Below are 21,226 nucleotides of genomic sequence, written 5' to 3'. Positions count from 1 at the left end.
ACACACTGTTTACTTATTCATGAAGCAAGCAGCAGAAAAAAGAGAAGAAAAATAATCAAATAAAGGAGCCAAATGAACGAATGTACTTTACAATGTCCATTAACAAAGAACTGAATGGAGTAAAAAAAAAGAAACATTACAAAAAAAAAACTTTCTACGGACTGGGAGATCTTGGAGTAGGAATGTTCAGCCCTGAGTCTGGTCTGCGTGTGTGTTTGTGGGTGTGTGTGTTCGTAGAAAGGGGAGCCGAGGTCACCGAGCAGCTGACCCCAGTTCACTTCAGATCCCACCTGTAGGTGTAACTGGAGCCCAGTTTGACAGAGCAGCAGCACACAACCACCCAGCAGCACACAACCACCCAGCAGCACACAGCCACTGGCCCAGCATCCTTTAGATCCAACCCATGTAATCACGTGGCCTTGGAAGAGCAAAGCCAGCCACGTACAGCATGTACACGGATAGTCATTCCTTGTCCCAGTGGCTGGGGTATGGTTTTTTAGTGTATGCATTTGGAGGAAGGTGTGTAGGATTCTCTACTGAAAGTACAGATTCTGATATAGTCATTCAACCGCCTAGTGTTGGATGGAGAATATGCCTTCAACGCAGATCAAAGCTGGATCAGTCTGCACAGTCACATAATGGCAGTCTTCTACGTAACATGAACAAATATCTTACCTCAGGATATTGTTACCACATGCGCTATTCGATTTTAGATGATGTGATCTCAAAAATGCTGTCAAAACTTAACAGTGCATGGCACCATGTAATATGGGCCCAATCCAAATGGGCACATTTACCCCACGCCATTTCTAAGCACTAACATTTGAAAGGACATAGCTGATATTAAGGCTTGCTTTAAGCAGGTATGCAACAGGCTTTTTATGTGTGGTTTCCATGCATGCCATGAATACATGTAAAATCAGCTCCACTTGTTGGCCAACAGATTTTTCAATTATTTTAATTATTTTCCTTTCAGTCGGTCCCTTAAATCCCCTAACGAAGCAGAGTCTAGACAGACCAGGTGAGCACAGGAAGGCCTGGACAGACCAGGTGAGCACAGGAAGGACTGGACAGACCAGGTGAGCACAGAAAAGACTGGACAGACCAGGTGAAGAAGGCCTGGACAGACCAGATGAGCACAGGAAGGCCTAGTCAGACCAGGTGAGGAAGGCCTGGCCAGACCAGGTGAGCACAAGAAGGACTGGACAGACCAGATGAGCACAGAAAAGACTGGGCAGACCAGGTGAAGAAGGCCTGAACAGACCAGATGAGCACAGGAAAGCCTAGACAGACTAGGTGAGGGAGGCCTGGCCAGACCAGGTGAGCACAGGAAGGACTGGACAGACCAGGTGAGCACAGAAAAGACTGGACAGACAAGGTGAAGAAGGCCTGGACAGACCAGATGAGCACAGGAAGGCCTAGACAGACCGGGTGAGGAAGGCCTGGCCAGACCGGGTGAGCACAGGAAGGACTGGACAGACCAGGTGAGCACAGAAAAGACTGGACAGACCAGGTGAAGAAGGCCTGTAGGGACCAGATGAGCACAGGAAGGCCTAGACAGACCAGGTGAGGAAGGCCAGACCAGGTGAGCACAGGACGGCCTGGAAAGACCAGGAGAGCACAGGAAAGCCTGGACACACAAGGAGAGCACAGGAAGGCCTGGAGACAACAGGTGAGCGCAGGAAGGCCTGGACAGAGCACCTTTTTGGTAGTTGTACCCCTGTTCTAACACATTACATTCATATGCACACACACATTTTCCCCTCCATGATTCAAGCAGCACAACCGCCAGTAATAAAAAAAATATATATATTGATAAACATTATGATGTCACAATGACTTGTTCTGTTGCCCAATCAGGCCAACAGCGTAGTACTGAGTAGATATACATCCGCTCCTTTTTCTTAGACAACCACACCCCACATGTGCTTCAACATGCCCACACCCCTGTACCCATATTGGACTGCAGGGCAGCCGAATGAACGGAAATGAGACTTGGCATGAAGTGCATAATCCATTACATGTGCAGAATAGTCCGTATCTTTAGGTCTCCAGAATGTCCAGAACCTCAGACAATCTGAAAGACAAAATAATCCCTGCAAGCATGTGTGTGTGTGCGTGTGTACGTACGTCTATGTACGTGCATGTGAGCAAGTGCAGGTTTTTACATGTGGCATTTGACAGGTGTGAGGAGTGCTGATCAGACAGCCTGTGCCTAAATGAGAGGAACTATGTGATCACGCGATCTCCATATGCAAACAGACAAGAGGTATTGATTACCAGGGCCTTTTAAACAACAATAGGCTCTACAATGCAGACAGACAGAAAAGCAAATTGACAGACAGACAAGCAAATAGACAAAAAACCGACAGCGAAGGCAGGCAGTGTCTGTGTCCTCATCCTGTTAACTGTGAGGGACATTCTAGTTGTCTGTCTTTGTCTGCATGTAGAATGGCTTCATGATGTCCAGCACCCTGATTCTTAGAAGGATCTGCGAGGTCTCAAGAGGCTCCTCTCGCTTGGAATTCCACACTAATTGAGACCTAGTCCAGTGAGTAGAGCATCACAGCAGATCGATGTCTACGATATGATTGTCAAAACGCAGTTGTCCTCCACAATTAAACCAATAGACACCATGGACATCTGGCAAGTGGGTTGCTATAATAATGAACACAAAAAAAATCCAACATTTGTGCAGCACGTTGGTCCCATGTTTGTCCCATGTTTAACAAGCTGAAGTAAAAGATCCCAGAAAAATATACTTGTCACCCCTGTTAGTGAGAACACTTTGTCAAGATTTGATCACCAAACAGGTGCACTTTAAAATATGCAGTGTTGTTACCCAACACACGTCCACCAGAGCTGTTGTCAGATCATTTCATGTCATTTCCTCTACCATAAGCCGCCTCCAACGTCGTTTTAGAACGTTTGGTTGTACATCAAACCAGCCCCGCAACGGCAGACATTGTGTAACCACGCCAGCCCAGGACCTTCACGTCCGAGTCCTTCACATGTGGGATCGTCTGAAACCAGTTACCCAGACGGCTGATCAAAACTGTTGGTTTGCACACTTGAATCCTTTTTCATCTTGCTCATCTGAATGTAGGGAAGCAGATGTAGGGCATCATTGCCAAAATCCTGAACTATTCCTTAAGCAAAGTGATTCTCAAACCTCTCCTGGTTTACCCTGAGATATTCCAGAGCTTGCGCACCTCATGCATCTTATCTACTACCTATCAAGCTTATGAATGCTTCATTCAGGTGAGCTTGTTCAAGGTCAATTCAAAATGACGACATGGCTTGAGGTCCCCAGGAGAGGTTTGAGAACCAGTGCTTTAAGTAACCATCATTCTGTAAGCCTATTCTACACATCGTTTTCAGTATAGGGAGCTTATTGGAGATGTGTCTTTAACTTCTCCAAGTCGTAACTAAGAACTTGCATCATTGCTGCAACTTGCAGCAGACTCAAGTCTGAATCGTTTCCTTTGAAACACATACTATGTACTTTTGGTTGTTATTGGACTGTCTTACTTGTCATACTATGTACTTTTGGCTGTTATTACACTGTCATACTCGTCATACTATGTACATTTGGTTGTTATTACAATGTCATACTTGTCATACTATGTACATTTGGTTATTACACAGCTCGCTCAACTAAGAAGTAATGTACACATGGGAATTCCTATGTGCATTAGAAACTGCAAGACAACCATGTTTGATTATTAACCTCCCCAAAACTGGGCGGCGCTGGTCACTTGCATCACCCCCTGTGAGCTCCCAGGGCTAAGTCACTAGCCAGATTCAAAACCTGGTGAGGCAATGACAAAGATAACTGCAAGGCTGGAATTTTTTTACTGCAGCATTCAAAGGACGGCATTATAATTTCTGAGACTTCTAGATGTGGCCTTAACAGCTCTTTGCGGCTTGACTTACATAAAGCTGATAAGCGGGTAATTTAGTATGCGAACCGCAGAATCGTTGTACGCCTTGAGTTTGTTGAGCAGAGGCTGATGTTTGGGTTCTATAAAGCATTGTCCATCATTCATAAGATTCAATAACCAATGAATTCCTTGTAATCTTCCACCATTCGTTCATGCCTATAGCTTTATCTTATTTCCTTCATGCACATCAAATAGATAGTCAGAGCATGTGTCTGGAGCCGTTGAGACAAAAAGAAATGTGTATCAATCCTGCTGTAGGAGAAATTGCTGCTAGCTGGTCAAACCAATAACAATACAATTATTATCATTCTCCATTTAGTTCACATTACTAGTGGAGAATGTTTTCAGTGTCTGTCTGGCTCTTCCAAATCTGCCAATATAAGTCATTCACCTACTGAATTTTATGAGGCATGGAAAATGTTGTGTTTTGTCAGATGTGATAAAATCACCCGATTCATGGGGTCCAAAGAAAAGTCAAAAACTGAAAACATTTTTATAGTCTATGTTTTTTGTCCAACTATGTTTCTCAAATGTAGTAAAGAATTCAAAATCTTGTTCATTATTATAAAAAAAAATACATTTTTGAAATGTAACATATGAAGTGTTTGCATGGGGCATCGCAGTTAAAGCTTGTATCATTTTTATTTCAATCAATTGTGTGAATTATTTTACTTGCTATAATGACAACATCTAGAAGCTCATAATCATATTGGTCAATGAACCATAGGATGACCACCTTAACATAATTCCATTCTGTATGTCAGCTTAATTGTGAATTAATGGACACAGACAATAAAACACAACTCCGCTGTACAAACACTTCAAAGTCAGTTTTTGTCTTTAAACTTATGTAACTCAAAACTAACTATTCCTGCTCACATTCTTCCAGTTTTTCATCTACAGATGAAAATATGCGAGAGAAAGCAGATTTGACAAGAAATATAGAGTTAAGACTTTGACGAGTACCATCTACCCAGGTGCCAGTGCTATTATTGGCACTAACTCAGCATGCATGGGATAGAGGGAAAAGGAGTGGGAGGGAGAGAGAGACGCAGAGACAGGGAGGGATGGAGGGAGCTAGGGAGAAAGAGTGGGAGAGAGATGGAGAGATGGAAGGAGACAGAGGAAGGGAGGGAGCGATGGAGGTAGGATGTCACACTGATAGCTGTCAGCTGTCTACGGCGCCACCTGAGACGGGATGCTCCACGCCCTGCCCGTCACGCCCTGCCCATCGCCCATAGCAACCACAGTAAGTGCGTGTCTATGAGACACACATAGTGCACGTTTATGACGTGTATTCTGGGGAAGGTGCGTGGCGGTGGCGGAGTAATACACAGACCTGTTTGGGGAGGCTGCAGTAAAGGGTCTGCCGAGCTGGGTCGGAGTGTGGGGGCGGGCTATTTCTCAGTCTCAGCAACTCATTTATTAACAGGGGTAATTATTTTGGGGGGGAAGGTCGCCCCACACAGACGCTGGTTGGAAGGTCTCTCCGCAGCTGAAGGAACCACGGTCCTCCGGGACGTGGATGCCATATGGGGCGTGGTGGAGGGAGGGGGGAGCGGTTTGGGGTTCATTTTGCTATGAATATAGTAGTCTGCTACCGACAGCATCTCCACTCAGTGTGTTTTTTGGGGATCGTTAGGATGTCCAAGATGGATATTGTGTATTTAAAACGTCAACAACCCCAAGCTGAAAGTTTTGTAAAGTCATTCGAAAATCAGCTGAGTGTGTGTTCATATGGTGAACATTTAGATCTTATTTCCTGGTATTAGAATTTAACCCAGGAAAGCAGTGTACTTCCATTACTGGATGTGGGAAATAAATTACTGGATGGAAAAGAACAGGAAAAGAGAAAAATAAGTATGACTTGAAAAATGTAAGAAAAACAAAACAACAGCAACAACAACAACAGTGTCCTTGATCACTCAAACACTCAGAGACCTACTCAGATCCAAAGGCCTTAGAGGACAGGACATCTCCAGTCAGGGCACCACGCAGGTCCTCTACCGTTACACCCAGCGTTCCCTGGAAACATTCAGCGGCAGTTAAGATGATATTGATCTTCCTATAGTTTTTATCTACTTCGGTAGTGCTGTTTATTACCGCAGCAATAAATGTCAAAAAGTCCACTATTTTTACGACGAGAGGTTTTAGATCCTGCTCCCACTGTACTTGACTGCTTGTAACTCCACGTTAACCGATCCACTGATTCACTTGCACTTTTTTCTGCAGCCTCGGCACACGAGACACAGGGGAACTGGCCTTATCCTAGCTGTCGTTTCTTCCTTCCCTCTTACAGGGCATTCCGGGGAGCTGTGCATTCTTCCCACTACAATTATGGCACTCAACGGCCCCATCCTCTACAACAAAGTAATAATCACTCAATAGGCACACGTCCAGCCGCTTTTCATTTGGAACACAGCAGTGGCTTTGGGACAAGTTCAGATGTTTTTCTTATCATTTTACACGATAGGTAAGACTGAAAACACATTCTTCTTTACAGTAAGGGTCAGCTGTCTTTTGACATTGCCGGATCTGGGATTCGACAATCCCTTTCCATTACTGGTCAGATGTTCTACCATACAACTAGGCTACCATGTCACCTTCAAAGGCGTCATGTATCCAATCTTTGTATGTAGGGAGTCTTGTCATTCAAAAAGAACAGTAACAGATTTTCTCTCCATATTCCTCTCAATAAACATACAACTGCAAAGCCCCTGCTATTCCAGGAACGTGCATAATTTCAACTTCTACAGAGACATCAGTAATTGAGCCCTTGATTGGCGCCCTACTTCCAAAATCAAATGAAAATCCTTCCTCACCCTTGACTCGGTCTTGAGGACTTAGGGATTCTGTCTCTATTCAACATAGGGCTGCATTTCTTGTTATTTTCAAAAAAAATTGCCAATATTGATTTTCACAGTGGAAAAGGGCAATTATTAAAACATGTACAATGTTAATGGAGTTAAGGACGTTAATGGAGCTAACTATTTATTTTTAGTGAAAACCTGTTATCACAAATCATTTGAGTAATTCAAAGCATTTCAGATATAATAATACAATTATAAATTGAAATGACACATGTAATAATGTATTTTTTTTTGTTACAGCACTGAACACTTTTGTGATTTTATATTATTTAACTATAACATGTGTTGTATCAAACATAGAAATAGCAGGTCCAATCTATTTAAATGTTTACCATGTATTTGTAATATATTTTTTCTATGCATGTTTTTATAATTCCATTCTATGACATTCCTATCTGTCACTTCTACTCACCGTGGCAGCCATTGTCAGTCATGCACAGTGTTCATTCCACTGGCAATAGCTAAAGGAGTGTCTGTAGCTTTACAGAATGCTGCATTAGTGTACATTAGTGTACCTTGTTGATGGCAGAATTGTCTTGTCTTATTATAGAATGCCAATTTGCCAAAAGGTTTGGACACAGCATCTGTTCCTCTTGACCAATAAATCGTATTGGAATACAAAATTCTCAAATTCTCAAAATTTACTTTTTGTCCCTTTAAAAAAGCATTAAAGCATTGTGAGTCACTTGGCAATATTAAATACAAAAAATTTAATAACTGTAATTTAAGACCAAACAGAAACAGCAAGTGTATTTTATTCAAATATAAACACGTCTGACTACTTCTTACCTATTTTAAGTAAAGACATAATATCATGTAAGAATAACTTATTTCATAAATGTGAGCTAGATAAAAACAAATAAATAATCCTAACTTGTAAAAATAAAAATGTTATGTTAGCAGAATACAAATAAGTATAGTTATATTTACTCAATAACCTATTTGTTAAAAACATTAAGATATAATAAATATTACTGACATATGATTTAGTAATGGTTATATTAAGTTACACCGACATTTGCAGACATTTGAGTTGCTACTAAGCTCAAACTTTAATGAGTTTGGCAGGATGTTTTTATTGTGTATACTTTAGGTCCATTATTGTTTCAAAATGTCTAATCAGATATAGGTGTTCAGGAGAAGCCTTGAGTGTTTTTTTTTTACAGATTAAATAATTTATAGCTTGCTCCTGCCACAGATACATGCTCTTAAAAACAAATTACTTGAATTACTTTTTTTTATTTCTATTCAACCATTAGTTAACCAGGAAAGGCTAACTGAGATTGGAAAACTATTTTTCAAAAGTGTCCTGACCAAGATAAGTAGAGGCAAGACAATATAAAAAAAATTTAAAACACCCAACATAAAAAACTAATATAAGAACTAATCTAAGTACTATAATAATCAAGAAGGCTAGCCTAGTACTGCAGGCCTGTGCTTAGAAGGGATGAATGTTGTGGTCCCTGGCTGGATTTGATCCATGGATTTCTATGTGGCAGTGGGTTTAACAACTACACTATTTAAAAGGCAGGAAGTATTGCATATGATCCATGTGTAGAGATGCAGTGACTGTTCACTTCTGTATTGTCAAACCAATTAGTCGAAACTCCCCGGTTCTCGGAACTAGTCCCCTACATTAGCTGACATCCAAACCAACAACAGGTTTAACAGGGTTGCTACACCACATGCAATGCATTACATTTGAAAAAGAGATAGCTAGTTAATAGCTATACAGTACATAATGAAAACATTATCCAATCACTCCATGGCCGCTTTGTTTCTTTAGAAAACAATAACAGTTGATTAGCCAACCACTATGCTATGGGAACTACTTTATGTAAAATGAAATCAAGAGCAATATTCGTATATCACAATATAACCAAAAACAGTTATACTTTAATCTTACTGTAAGATAGCTATAGAAGCTTGTAGCCAGCAACGCTTTAGTCTATCCTAAATGAATCCTAATGCCTAATTTGTTTTGTCCGTGGCAAGGATCGAAAACACGGCAATCTATGTCTCTAACCACTACGCTATTTAAGACAGTCAGGCACTCACTCACTCATTCAGTAAGAGACTGCTTACGCGGTCTGGCAAAAACAGTAATAAATCAAAATCCTAAAAACCATAGAATGAGCAGATGGTTTAATAGAGAACATTTCACCTCGTATTTGTGCTTGTTTTTATCCTACAAATTACAATTGTTGCCCATCCAGCTTTTTCATTCCCGTTAACTTTCTTCTCATTGTAGAATCAAACTCAACATACATATAACCAACTAGTCCTTATACCTCTGAACCAACCAGTCTGCAGTTCTCATTTCCAAATCCCAGATAAAAAAAAAAAAACATTGGTCTGTAATCATTAGATGTTGTAACATATTGTGACATTATGGTACCCATGGTCCCCAACAAGCTGAAAGTCCAGGTATCATTATAAAACAGCATAATCAAGTGTGTAACTGCACTGGCCCTTTAAACACAATTATTTTCCAGCTAAAGCAAACGCCCTGACAAAGACCTGGCACAGCTACCCAGAAGAGCCAGCTTGACAAAAATGGTGTGTGTGTGTGTGTGTCTGAGAGAGAGAGAGAGAGTGTAGTTGGGGGACTTTCCAATCCATAGACAGATGGAGTGACTAGGAGACAGGAGGCCTGCTGGCATTAGCAGAGCCCAAGCTGGTGTATGAATGTGTGTGTGCGTGTGTGTGTGTGTGTGTGCGTGTGTGTGTGAACTCCCCTGCTGTAGTGATGGTAAGCCCCACACTCCAGTAGTGACCTTGGCACAGGGCACAGGGGTCAGTCTGCCAACTGTCTGTGCCCCAGTGTGAGTGTCTGCCAGCAGCTTTTTAAAGGAGCAGGGTCAAGGCTTAGGGACGCTCACCGCCCATTGAGTCATATTGTTAGTCGGCGACCAGTATGGACGCTGTTTGGGTTACCGTTGGTTACAGGTGTCGGGGTTGTCTTTGCTGTTCTCAGTGTGTTTAACACTGTGTTCACATTATTGAGTCATACATTAACTATTTCTGTATTTAAGTGTATTATATTTCTGTATATCCAGATGTATCAGGTGATTCTCCAACATGGAGCATAGTGATTCAAGCCTAACCCTCTTCCGTTGCTTCGCCTCATCTCATTCTTGGTCAAAATGCAGTGTTTCTGTTTGGCTGCAGAAAGATGTTAAGCGGCACTAGTGGAGCCTTTTTGTTTCCATGTCTATGTCTATCTAAAGCCCAACCAGTAGAGTCAGCCTAACTCGGCCCTGCCTGAGGATTCGGCGACACCAGAGCACCAGCTTGAGTCTGACCTGCTTTGACCCGGATGCTCGGGCTGCGGATCTTGCCGGCCTGGTTCTCCGCCGTGCAGAAGTAGTCGTTGTCGTGGATGTAGCTGTTGAAGGCGGAGGGTGAGAAGGGGTAGAGCTGGAGGGTGCCGTTGGCGTGCACGTGGCGGATGTGGGGCACGTCGTAGATGTCGTCGCCGGTGGCCAGGTACCAGCGCAGGACGGCGTGGGGGGCACCGCCCGCTGGGCAGGGCAGGGACACCCCCACGGAGCTGGAGAAGGTCACCCGCTGAAGGGAGGCGTTCACAAAGTACAGCCGCGTCGAGACCACATCCTCACTGTTCACTGGGATAGGGCAGAAAGAAGGACATCGTCAGGAGAACACACACACACACACCGCTAGTGGGCAGCCACCTGACAATCAACCATCTGGGTTATCTAAGAGAGATTTCCATCAGGTCAGCACAGCAGATCCCTAAAATAGAATCAATTACTATCTCTCCATTAGGCAAATGGCATGGCATAATGTATTCCTCAGATATTCTCAGCTGTGTGTACCTCTGTTGTGATGATGGAGCCCAGCACACAGAAAGAGGCTCTGTTAAAGGCTGACGATTTGGCTACTTAGTCTTTACATTACCGCAGGCAGCATTCACACACACACACACACACACACACACACACACAGTCACAAACAACCCCACTCAAGGTCAGATAGATGTTGAGGGTTGAGATCTTTATAGTCATTGCACTGTGGGGATCAGATAGATATTGAGGGGTGGAGATCAGACGATGAGGGGTGGAGATCAGACAAACATTGAGGGGTGGAGATCAGACGATGAGGGGTGGAGATCAGACAGACATTGAGGGTGGAGATCAGACAGACATTGAGGGGTGGAGATCAGACAGACATTGAGGGGTGGAGATCAGCCATTTAGGGGTGGAGATCAGACAGAGGATGAAGGGTGGAGATCAGTCAGAAGTTGAGGGGTGGAGATCAGACGTTGAGGGGTGGAGATCAGACAGGTGTTGAGGGGTGGAGATCAGATGATGAGGGGTGGAGATCAGCCATTGAGGGCTGGAGATCAGTCATTGAGGGGTGGAGATCAGACAGACATTGAGGGGTGGAGATCAGTCATTGAGGGGTGGAGATCAGACAGACATTGAGGGGTGGAGATCAGACAGACATTTAGGGGTGGAGATCAGACAGATGATGAAGGGTGGAGATCAGTCAGAAGTTGAGGGGTGCAGATCAGACGTTGAGGTGTGGAGATCAGATAATGAGGGAGGAGATCAGTCATTGAGGGGTGGAGATCAGACAGACATTGAGGGGTGGAGATCAGACAGACATTGAGGGGTGGAGATCAGACATTGAGGGGTGGAGATCAGACAGACATTGAGGGGTGGAGATCAGACAGACATTGAGGGGTGGAGATCAGACGTTGAGGGGTGGAGATCAGACATTGAGGGGTGGAGATCAGACGTTGAGGGGTGGAGATAAGACTTTCAGAAGGATGGGATCGGCTTGGCCCTGGGCCAACAAAAGACATCAGGAATCAGAGCCGTGGAGGTAATGACATTAATTAATCCTCTTCCCTGGTTTGAGGCAACAATGGCTGGATTAGCCCTATCTGTTTCACACTGAATGATGGGGAAAGAATGGCATTGAAAGGCAGTGGCAGCTAGACGCCTCATCAGTGGATATTTAGCAGGGATCTACAGCAAAGCAGATAACCTGCAGCGAACCCTTTACATTTGATGTTGAATCACATTAGCAAGAGGAAAAAGCAGCTAAGCAAAGAAAAAATATCAAAGGGGCTGAGAAATTTATATTTTGACGTACTGAAATTGAAATGTTTCAGATCAGATCAAATTAATTGCAGTGCTTCATTGGAAGTAGATGAATTGAAAGGAACTGAAAAGCCTTTTTATGTACCTTTCTATTATAGTAACAAACACAAACCAACTGATAGCTGGTACAGCACAAACAGAAAGATAAAACATGACAAGTGATGGCAGAGCATTGAAAGCCTGAGATTAGGGCTAAAACCCTCACTAGGTAAGGTTGTTATGGGTTGTTACGGTTCTGTCTTATCGCTCATTCATTCATCCCTCCCTCTCACTTCTTTTTTCTCTGCAACAATATCTCTCTGTCAACCCCAGTGCGTCTCTGTCTCTTTCTCCCCCCAATACATCTCTTTCTCTTTCTTTCCCTCCCCCAGCACGCTTCTCCCTCCCTCTCTTTCTCCCTCTCTCTCTCCCAGTACACGGCAGGAAATGTTATGTGATTGAAATGGGTTAAATCCATATAATCTCTGTTCACATTTAACACAGTCTCTCCGCCCGGGTAATCCTCTCCGTGGAGGGCCTCTTCCCCTGGGCTGCGCACGGAAGTGTGTATGTGTGTGTGTGTGTGTGTGTGTGTGTGTGTGTGTGCGCACGCATGGCGCAGGGTCAGCGCTGAGTGGTATTTAAGGTCAAGCTCCATGCTGGAACAGTGTCAGGGTCAGTGATGAGGTTGTGAGGTGACACTGTGTGAGAGTTGTGCACATTGGCTTATGTGCACATAGGTGTGTGTGTGTGTGTGTGTGTGTATGTGTGTGTGTCTGTGTGTGTCTGTGCGTGCGTGAGAAAGAGAGAGAGGTCCCTACATTATACAAAATGGAGCAGTTCCTCTGTGTCTGCAAAGTGTCATTTAGGTTGTGCGGCTTATATCCTGTATTATGTGGCATTGAAATCATTGGGTTTGTTCTGAGAGAAATGCCATTTCAGCACCATGGTCAGGGCCACAGCCTGCATGAATTTAAGAAACACCAACCAGTATATTCAACACTCAAATAAAGCCCAAAATGGTTACAAAAGTAATCCTTGAACATCACCATAATGTCATTACTAAAAGAAAAAAAAGACATTCCACAAATACACAAGCTCTCCACAGGTAACTGACACCAATCCTCCACTGTGGCATCACAAACTCCTGTCAGAACCAAAAGAAAACAAAGGCCTTCCCACACTGAACCTAATTGGAGAGATGCAAACAGGGACAAGCTGCTGTGCTGCTTTTGGTGAATCCAGGTCAGTCAGTAGAGCACTGTGAAGTAGAGGCAGGAGGGACAGTAAAGTACAGGCCAGTCAGTAGAGCACTGTGAAGTAGAGGCAGGAGGGACAGTAAAGTACAGGCCAGTCAGTAGAGCACTGTGAAGTAGAGGCAGGAGGGACAGTAAAGTACAGGCCAGTCAGTAGAGCACTGTGAAGTAGAGGCAGGAGGGACAGTAAAGTACAGGCCAGTCAGTAGAGCACTGTGAAGTAGAGGCAGGAGGGACAGTAAAGTACAGGCCAGTCAGTAGAGCACTGTGAAGTAGAGGCAGGAGGGATAGTAAAGTACAGGCCAGTCAGTAGAACACTGTGAAGTAGAGGCAGGAGGGACAATAGAGTACAGACCAGTCAGTAGAGCACTGTGAAGTAGAGGCAGGAGAGACAATAGAGTACAGGCCAGTCAGTAGACCACTGTGAAGTAGAGGCAGGGGGGATAGTAGAGTACAGGCCAGTCAGTAGACCACTGTGAAGTAGAGGCAGGAGGAACTGTAGAGTACAGGCCAGACAGTAGAGCTCTGTGAGGTAGAGGCAGGAAGAACAGTAGAGTGCAGACTAGTCAGTAGAGCTCTGTGAAGTAGAGGCAGGAGGAACAGTAGAGTGCAGGCCAGTCAGTAGAGCTCTGTGATGTAGAGGCAGGAGGAACAGTAGAGTACAGGCCAGCGGAGGACTCAACACTCACCCATGCAGCAAAGATTATAGCCTGTAGCAGGAAGGCCCATAATAAAGATGCCTATTATGTATAATTCCACATTGGGGGACTGGCGGAGTGGGGGGTGGGGGCAGGGGGAGGCTTTCCTCGACAGACCGACAGCGTCTGTCAACACAACCATCAAAGGAGGAGAGACCAAGGAGGAGAGACGGACGGAAGATCAAAGCCAGCTGTCCAATCCTAAATCAAGCCCCTGGAGGGTGGGCGGGTGGATGTAAACAACACGACAGAAAATCCATCAAGAACCTTCCAGAGGCCGACACCAAACAACACAGATAGTATGACAATGTCTGAGTCACTGCTGTGGATGAGAGCGCCTGCCGAATGACATGAAACCTTAATGTACAGTGGGGTCAAGGTGAAGGGCCCCGGCTTTAGGATTTGGAGCTCAAGTGGACATTTGGACGAGCGGATCGGGCCACGGGGTCTGTCCATTCAACACGGAGAAATGCTGCACACAAGGACGGGTGAAATAACCCAGATTCTTCCTTTCTTTGTCCTGAAATGTCTAACTCCCAGTCCTGCCATGCCCTCAGGCTGCCCGCCCTGTTCCCTGGCACGGGCAGAAAGAGAGCAGCGGGGGAGATGACGGCGGGAGCGAGGAGGGGAGCCAGTTGCACACATCCGTTACAGAAGCACTGATTTCCTCCTTAAGCTGGAATACCTTTGCTGCGATAACAGGAGAAGGTCATTTAGATGTGCAATCCTGAAACACTGTTCCTATAGGCTGAGACCTCCCGTTCTGCAGTTCTATCATATTTGAGTCATGCTTCTTCTCCCTCTACACAACCTCCTCCCTCCTCGCTCCCTCCTCCCTCCTCATAGCCTCCCCCGATCCGCACGGCCTCCTCACAACCTCTACCCACGTCTCAGCCTCCTTCCCCCTCATAGCCTCCCCCTCGCCACAACCTCCTGCCTGTACACTCCCTCCCTCCTCACAGCCTCCTCCCTCACTGCAGTCTCCTCCCTCCTCACCTCCTCCTCACATCCTCCTCCCTCCACACACAGACACTTGCGCACATTTCATATGTTTGATTTTTTTTTTTCTATCTTGGCCAGTATCAAGGTGTTTGAATATGTATGCCGTAAAGGCAGGGATATTGCCTATGGTGAATGGCTATGCATAATGCAGCTTTCCCTATCTCATCTACATTCACTCTCAGACACAGACAAGAAGACACACACACACTTCTCTTAGATTCATACCATCCCCATCCACCCATACACAGGTCAATAAATCCCTCAAACACATAGTGACACACATCAGAATACCCATTCTCAGAGGGAAGAGAGGATAGCCACGGTTCCTTCCTGGTGAATCCGACAGAATACAACACTCAGCATGTTCAGACAACACAACTCTAGTCACTAGAGTCAGTTACACTACAATAATGCTGTGGTGATAGAAAACGACACAATCAATGTGAATGCTATTTGATACTGATTTCGCACACAAAGACACTGGTGAAAATAAAATGACAGACTGAAGTCCTCTGGGCACACAATGACACACAGATACATATCAAAATACTTAACTCAGATTCAAATGTAGAGGATGCCAATGTCTTAATATATGAAACAGACCAGTACCTAGACAATTCAGTTATTATTGTGTTTGTCTTTGGTAGGCTGCAATCTGGAGGCCACGCACTGTTGGCCTGTGTAAAGTGGTAAATTTGACATCTGCATGTACTGTTCATCCGAGGCTGTCCAAGATTTCTATGAGGGGCTGGTTCTTAGGGAGCTTTTCTGTAAAAGCCTTCTACATGTAGCAACCAAAGGAGCAGCCTACACCAATCACAAACAACCCCCATCCCAAGATTACGCAGAGTCAGTGGAAAATTAGGAGCCATTTCAGCATTTGAGACCACACACTTTCCCTTTTCAAATAAATTATTTGGAGAGTTGAAGTCAGATATGGATGTGATTTGGTTTTCTCTATCCCCTCATCCTTCCTAATATAACCCACCTCCTCGTCATACTCCATCCCTCCTTATTCTTTTTTTTTCATTCCTCCTCTATCCTTCCCCCATCCACTATCCACCCTCCTTTATCCCTCCTTCTCACTCCTCCACCTCTATCATTCCTCCTTTATTATTCTCTCTCCTTCCTCTTATTTTTCTCCTCTTTCCATGGCTCTTTACAGCTGATTCTCTCTCCCCACTTTGACCCAACTCTCCCCTTCCTCTCCTCTCCCCTTCCTTTTCTCTGCCCCTCCTCTCTCCTCCATGACCCACTATTCCCCTCCGTCACCTATTCTGTCCTTCTCTGGCATACTGCCCATATTGTGGCCACAGTACATCACCTTCCCTGGTCAGCAACAGGTGAGAGGATGCCTGGAGAGTTATACAATACAACTGGAGCGGCAGAAGAGTGGCATGACAACCTTTGTAAATTCCCTGGTCAAGATTCCTCTGGTCTGTGGCGCGTGCAGGTGAAGAAGATCCACTGTGGGTACTCTTTTTCCCGGCCAAGTCACCAGCACAAACACTCGATGGCAAAACTGTCATTACTCACCAGAGCGAGACGAGGGGGATGCGAGAACACGATTGTGACAAGTAGCATGTATTATTGGCCGTGTTTCTCGGAGTTAAATAACACGTTCAGAGGAGAAGTGTTACTTAGGAGAAGAGATGTGTATGGTATATTTGGGATGCTATGGATTTTAAACGCAGATATCGAATGCGACCAATGCTGGTCGCGAGAGTGAGCGAGAATGAGCTTGAGGGATTTCAGAGGAAAGGGTAAATGGAGTTCATAGAATTATTGAATTTAACTTTAGATAGAAAAGTTTATGTTCATTTTGACTCGTTGGTGTCTGACAAAAAAAGTTTGTCAGACACACAACTCGAGTTATCCATGCAGCCACTTACCGTTACAGTTGAATGCAGTCGCTATACCTTTACACGCAGTGCAGTGAACTAGGCGAGGCCGTCTTTTAAATCTGACTCATACGACAATTACAGTGCTCCTATGTCGTTTTAGCTCGTGGTTAGGGTGTACATTTAATATATTCCAAAATGTCTGCCCATCCGGGCCGCGGTTCAACAGGTCAGGCGAGGATCTACAAAATATGTTATGGGTATAAAGTGGCACGCGGGTGTAGAGGTATCTAGCCTAGATGAGGGTATCAAGCAATCACTTTAAACATGTACAATACCAACAAAGAAGAGGGAAGTGCAGTCATCTAGTAAATTAACTGGTTTACTTTGCGGTGACACTTAAAGCCTACCAATTAAGCAACTTAAATTGAGAGTGGTAGGCTATGGGTAAATATTATGTCCTACATTTTGCCGGAACAGAGGCTAAAGGCCTTTGACATTGTAGAAAAGAGCAAAAGGCGCCTTGAAAATATGGACTAGAAAGTAGCGATAGCCTACTGTATATTTTATGTCGCCTAACACAAGCAATTAAGTAAACTCTGTTATCAATAATGATTACAAATACAGCAATATGAATTTGGTTATGGTGCTTCACGCAACAATTGCTCGGAACATTTCGCTCATGGCAATCATATTATCATTGCCACCACATAGGCCTACATCCGACCACAAGCTGATCCCTAAAATAACTACACATACGTTATAAATAAGTTTATGTATCAACTGATCTATTTATATCATTATATATAATGATATAAATCGATATTTATGTATATGAATATATTATGAATATATGATATGAACATAATACATTCATATCATATATCATAATGTATAGGCCTATATATATATATATATATATATATATATATATATATATATATATATATATTCATCCTGTCATTATTATCTATTGTACAGTCATCAATATTCAGTTTAATACCAACTGGAGGCCTGAACTGGATAAAACTGGAATCTGCAATTAAATGAACAAATATCTATTGCCTCAGTCATTATTTTACCAAGACTTGATATGAATATTGGTAAATCCGAGTTTATACACACATAATAACGTTAGACATTTCGGCTTGAAAAAATGAAAAATAATATTATTAGCAGTAAGTTAAAAGTAAAATAAATGGCAAATGGCTAATAAAATGAATTGCAGTAGCAGAATGTATTACATGGATCGCCCCTGCTGTTTGCTTTGTCCCGACATATAATTTCCATAAAATGACAAGCAATCCTCCTGATCATGACAAAGAGGAATGAATGTGCCCTTCCTCTCTCATGCTCTACCCAATGTTTCCAACCCGGGGTTCAGGTGTGCGGGTAGGGCCGGACAGCTGGAAAATTATAACGCGCTCAGATGACTAATTAGGCCTACCGGAAAACAACGGCAACGAAAACGTATGTTTAAGAGAATATCAAACAGCACAACAATGTATGGACGCGATATGTATCTAATTACGAACAGGGGGTTTGTTCCTTTCCACGAAAGTGAGAACCGATTTGGAGGTGCGGCTGAATCTGGAAAATACGCAGTCAGAATGCATATGCATAGGATGATAGGCTAATTGTAAACATGTTTCGCTAATCAAATCTAATTTTTTAAATGATATAGATATATGCAGTATTTCATGCAAAATAAAATGAACAAAAAAATGACTAAATGACGCTAATGGGTAAGTTTCTTTCGACTGCGTTATCTACATCTCTTTCCTCTCCAGCACTCTTTCCGCTCCAATGCCTGGCTACAACCCCCATCCTTCCCTCCCTACCTCCTCGTACCACACGAACACGCGCAGACATGCACAAAAACACACGCACGCACGCGCACACACACACACACACCACATCTTGTTCAGTCACAGGACAACGCGATGTGTAACACATCCCCTAGACAGACATTGTAATCCAGTTAAACACTACAACAACAAAAAACACAAAGTCCTCGTAACAACAGCAGCATCGTGCACGCACACATTACACACAGCGCACTGTCCCCAAATGCAGGCCTGCAAGAATATGGTCCATTTATTTATAATCTCTTAAGGACATCCGCTTATCACAACACGTAACGAAAAGAAAAAAAACATATGGGATATCAATTATGGCATTTCCATGTAATGACCTTTTTGAAAAATATTTTTGTTATTTGTATTCATTTATTTGTGGGCACGGGGTCATGACTGAAATCCTTAGGGTCATGAGTGAATTTGATGAATTTGAAGGCCAGATTGTTCACATATTTGACACGTCAATTTAAAACGTTCAACCTGAAAGCAATTATTTCATCAAAAAGCAATGTAAAGCTTCAGCTTTATCCGCAGTGTGTTTCCATGTAAACCCAATCAGTGTGTATAATCTGGGGCCATAGAAAATGGAGGATGCATAATTAGACTGCTGATAATAACTGAGTCAATGCATGTGTTCACATCTTTTCGACATCCACACTATTTAGGAACCGTGTCATTGTAGAAGACAAAGCTAATTTCCAACAGTGGGCACATTTTCTGCGCAAAAATGATTTTTTAAATATTTTTTTTATATCCCCAGTATCAGTTAACACGCATGTATCGACCCTTGTGCACGAGAACACGCACGCACCTACATACTTAGGAAGGTTAATTATTAATCGTATACGCACTAATAAGCTGCGCCAAATAAAGTGACATATATGCTTTACATGCAGTTTCTGTTTGGGACAGAGAGAAGAGACAAAACAAATGCACTCCTGACGACCCCCTCTACTTTTCTGATATGCTACAGCACAGAAACAAGCATGCAGCTGGACATGGCTGAAACAATCTTTGCGTCTACACATAGTCTTCTAGTATTGCCGTATCTCCATATTCATGACTACTCGACCTGTTCATAAATGCAAATGGTGTTATCTCCTCCATCTTAACTGTGATAGACAGTGCTTATGGGCATTTGGAAAACGCTGATTATCCTCCTCGTCCTTCTCAAAAACAAACTTATAACTTACAGCTGCGTATTGCGTCCATGGTTTCATCAATACATATAAAAAAAATAAAGGATGGCTGAAAAGTCCTAAATGTCATCCTCCATTCTTGGTGTGGCTAAACCAACAAAGCGTATCCAAAACAAGGTTTTAAAAAAAATGACTACTGAATCATACGGATAAAAATAAAAAAATAAACAGAACGCAAAGTTGTGACTTTTTAAATGTGTGGATATAATTAACCCAAGCAGAATGTACAAACTGCATGCGCTCCAACTTCAATTTTGAGATCAATAGTTAGTTGCTTTTACCTACCTTCTTGTAAAGAATACAGCAGGAATAAAGTTACCACCCACATGCCATAAATAGCAGGTATATGTCTCAGGAATGTTGTGCAATCCGGACGAGTGCACGGCGCAGCGTTTGGCCAGGCGAGGCTCCGTGCTGGAGTGGTGACGATGCTCCCCGGCGATCTCTTTAGCCCTAGTCCCAGACTCGCCAGCGCCGAGGAACGGACACGGATCTGGTCCCGCCTTCCGTACCCTCCCCTAGCCGGGACTGTCATCCGAGAGGGCGACTCCCCCGCTATTCTAATGATGCGCCGTGATGGAGTGGTAAGGCAGCGCGTCTACTGTACGAGGACCACACGCACGGAAAGCGCCGGGGAGAGGGCAATGGAGACAGAGCACGGCGATTCATGGCGCGCTTCAAGTGCGCTGGTGAAGGTGTTGGTGGGGTGCGTGTGTGTGGTGTGTGTGCGTATGGGGGGAGGAGGGGCGTTGCATGTTTCTGAATAACCGGGATTTGTTCCTGGGAGGTCAAATTTGTGATGTCTGAGGTGTAATAGAGCAAGTGGATACTGGGGAGCACCTGCTTCTTTCCGTGGGCGTGCGCATCTGTGGACCTTCACTGGTTAAGTCTCATCGCGCACAATGGGGCTGAATCATTCACCTACTATATCAAATTGATACGCCTGGAATGGGGATGCCATATAACTAAGCTCAGCGTGCTAATTTATCTATATATGCTCACTGACCTTTGTAATATGTATTTTGGCTTGGGTAGTCTATTAGAATCACATGCTGGATTGAGAGGAAACAAACTATATTTATATTCTGGTTAGAGAATACACACACAGACACACACACAAACACACACTCACACACTCACACACACACACACACACATATATAGTGTATATATATATATATATACACTCACCTAAAGGATTATTAGGAACACCTGTTCAATTTCTCATTAATGCAATTATCTAATCAACCGATCACATGGCAGTTGCTTCAATGCATTTAGGGGTGTGGTCCTGGTCAAGACAATCTACTGAACTCCAAACTGAATGTCAGAATGGGAAAGAAAGGTGCTTTAAGCAATTTTGAGCGTGGCATGGTTGTTGGTGCCAGACGGGCCGGTCTGAGTATTTCACAATCTGCTCAGTTACTGGGATTTTCACGCACAACC

The 21,226-nt window shown here is 43.7% G+C and overlaps 1 protein-coding gene across 6 annotated transcripts in view; it reads right to left on the bottom strand.

The window, feature by feature from the left end:
• Positions 1 to 20,398, bottom strand: part of LOC105012298 (Down syndrome cell adhesion molecule-like protein 1 homolog) — a 132,127-nt gene extending 111,729 nt beyond the window's left edge. For 5 of the 6 annotated variants that reach the window (XR_004575909.1, XM_029121290.2, XM_029121296.2 and 2 more), the window contains exons 1-2: positions 20,066 to 20,398; positions 10,120 to 10,440 (exon numbers count right to left, since the gene is read on the bottom strand). Coding sequence is in view for 5 of the 6 variants with exons in the window: in XM_029121290.2 (XP_028977123.2) it covers positions 10,120 to 10,440; positions 20,066 to 20,315 (571 nt within the window). In the remaining variant the exon portion in view is untranslated. Of the gene's footprint in view, positions 1 to 10,119; positions 10,441 to 19,774; positions 19,826 to 20,065 lie in introns of those variants that run through there. The other variant, XM_029121302.2, reaches the window with a different exon arrangement.
• Between the last annotated feature and the right edge of the window lie 828 nt (positions 20,399 to 21,226).

The sequence above is a fragment of the Esox lucius genome, chromosome 1 (assembly GCF_011004845.1).
Source record: "Esox lucius isolate fEsoLuc1 chromosome 1, fEsoLuc1.pri, whole genome shotgun sequence".
Lineage (NCBI taxonomy): Eukaryota > Metazoa > Chordata > Actinopteri > Esociformes > Esocidae > Esox > Esox lucius.
The sequence above is the reverse complement of the archived record's forward strand: the minus strand, read 5'-3'. Positions and strand labels throughout refer to the sequence as shown.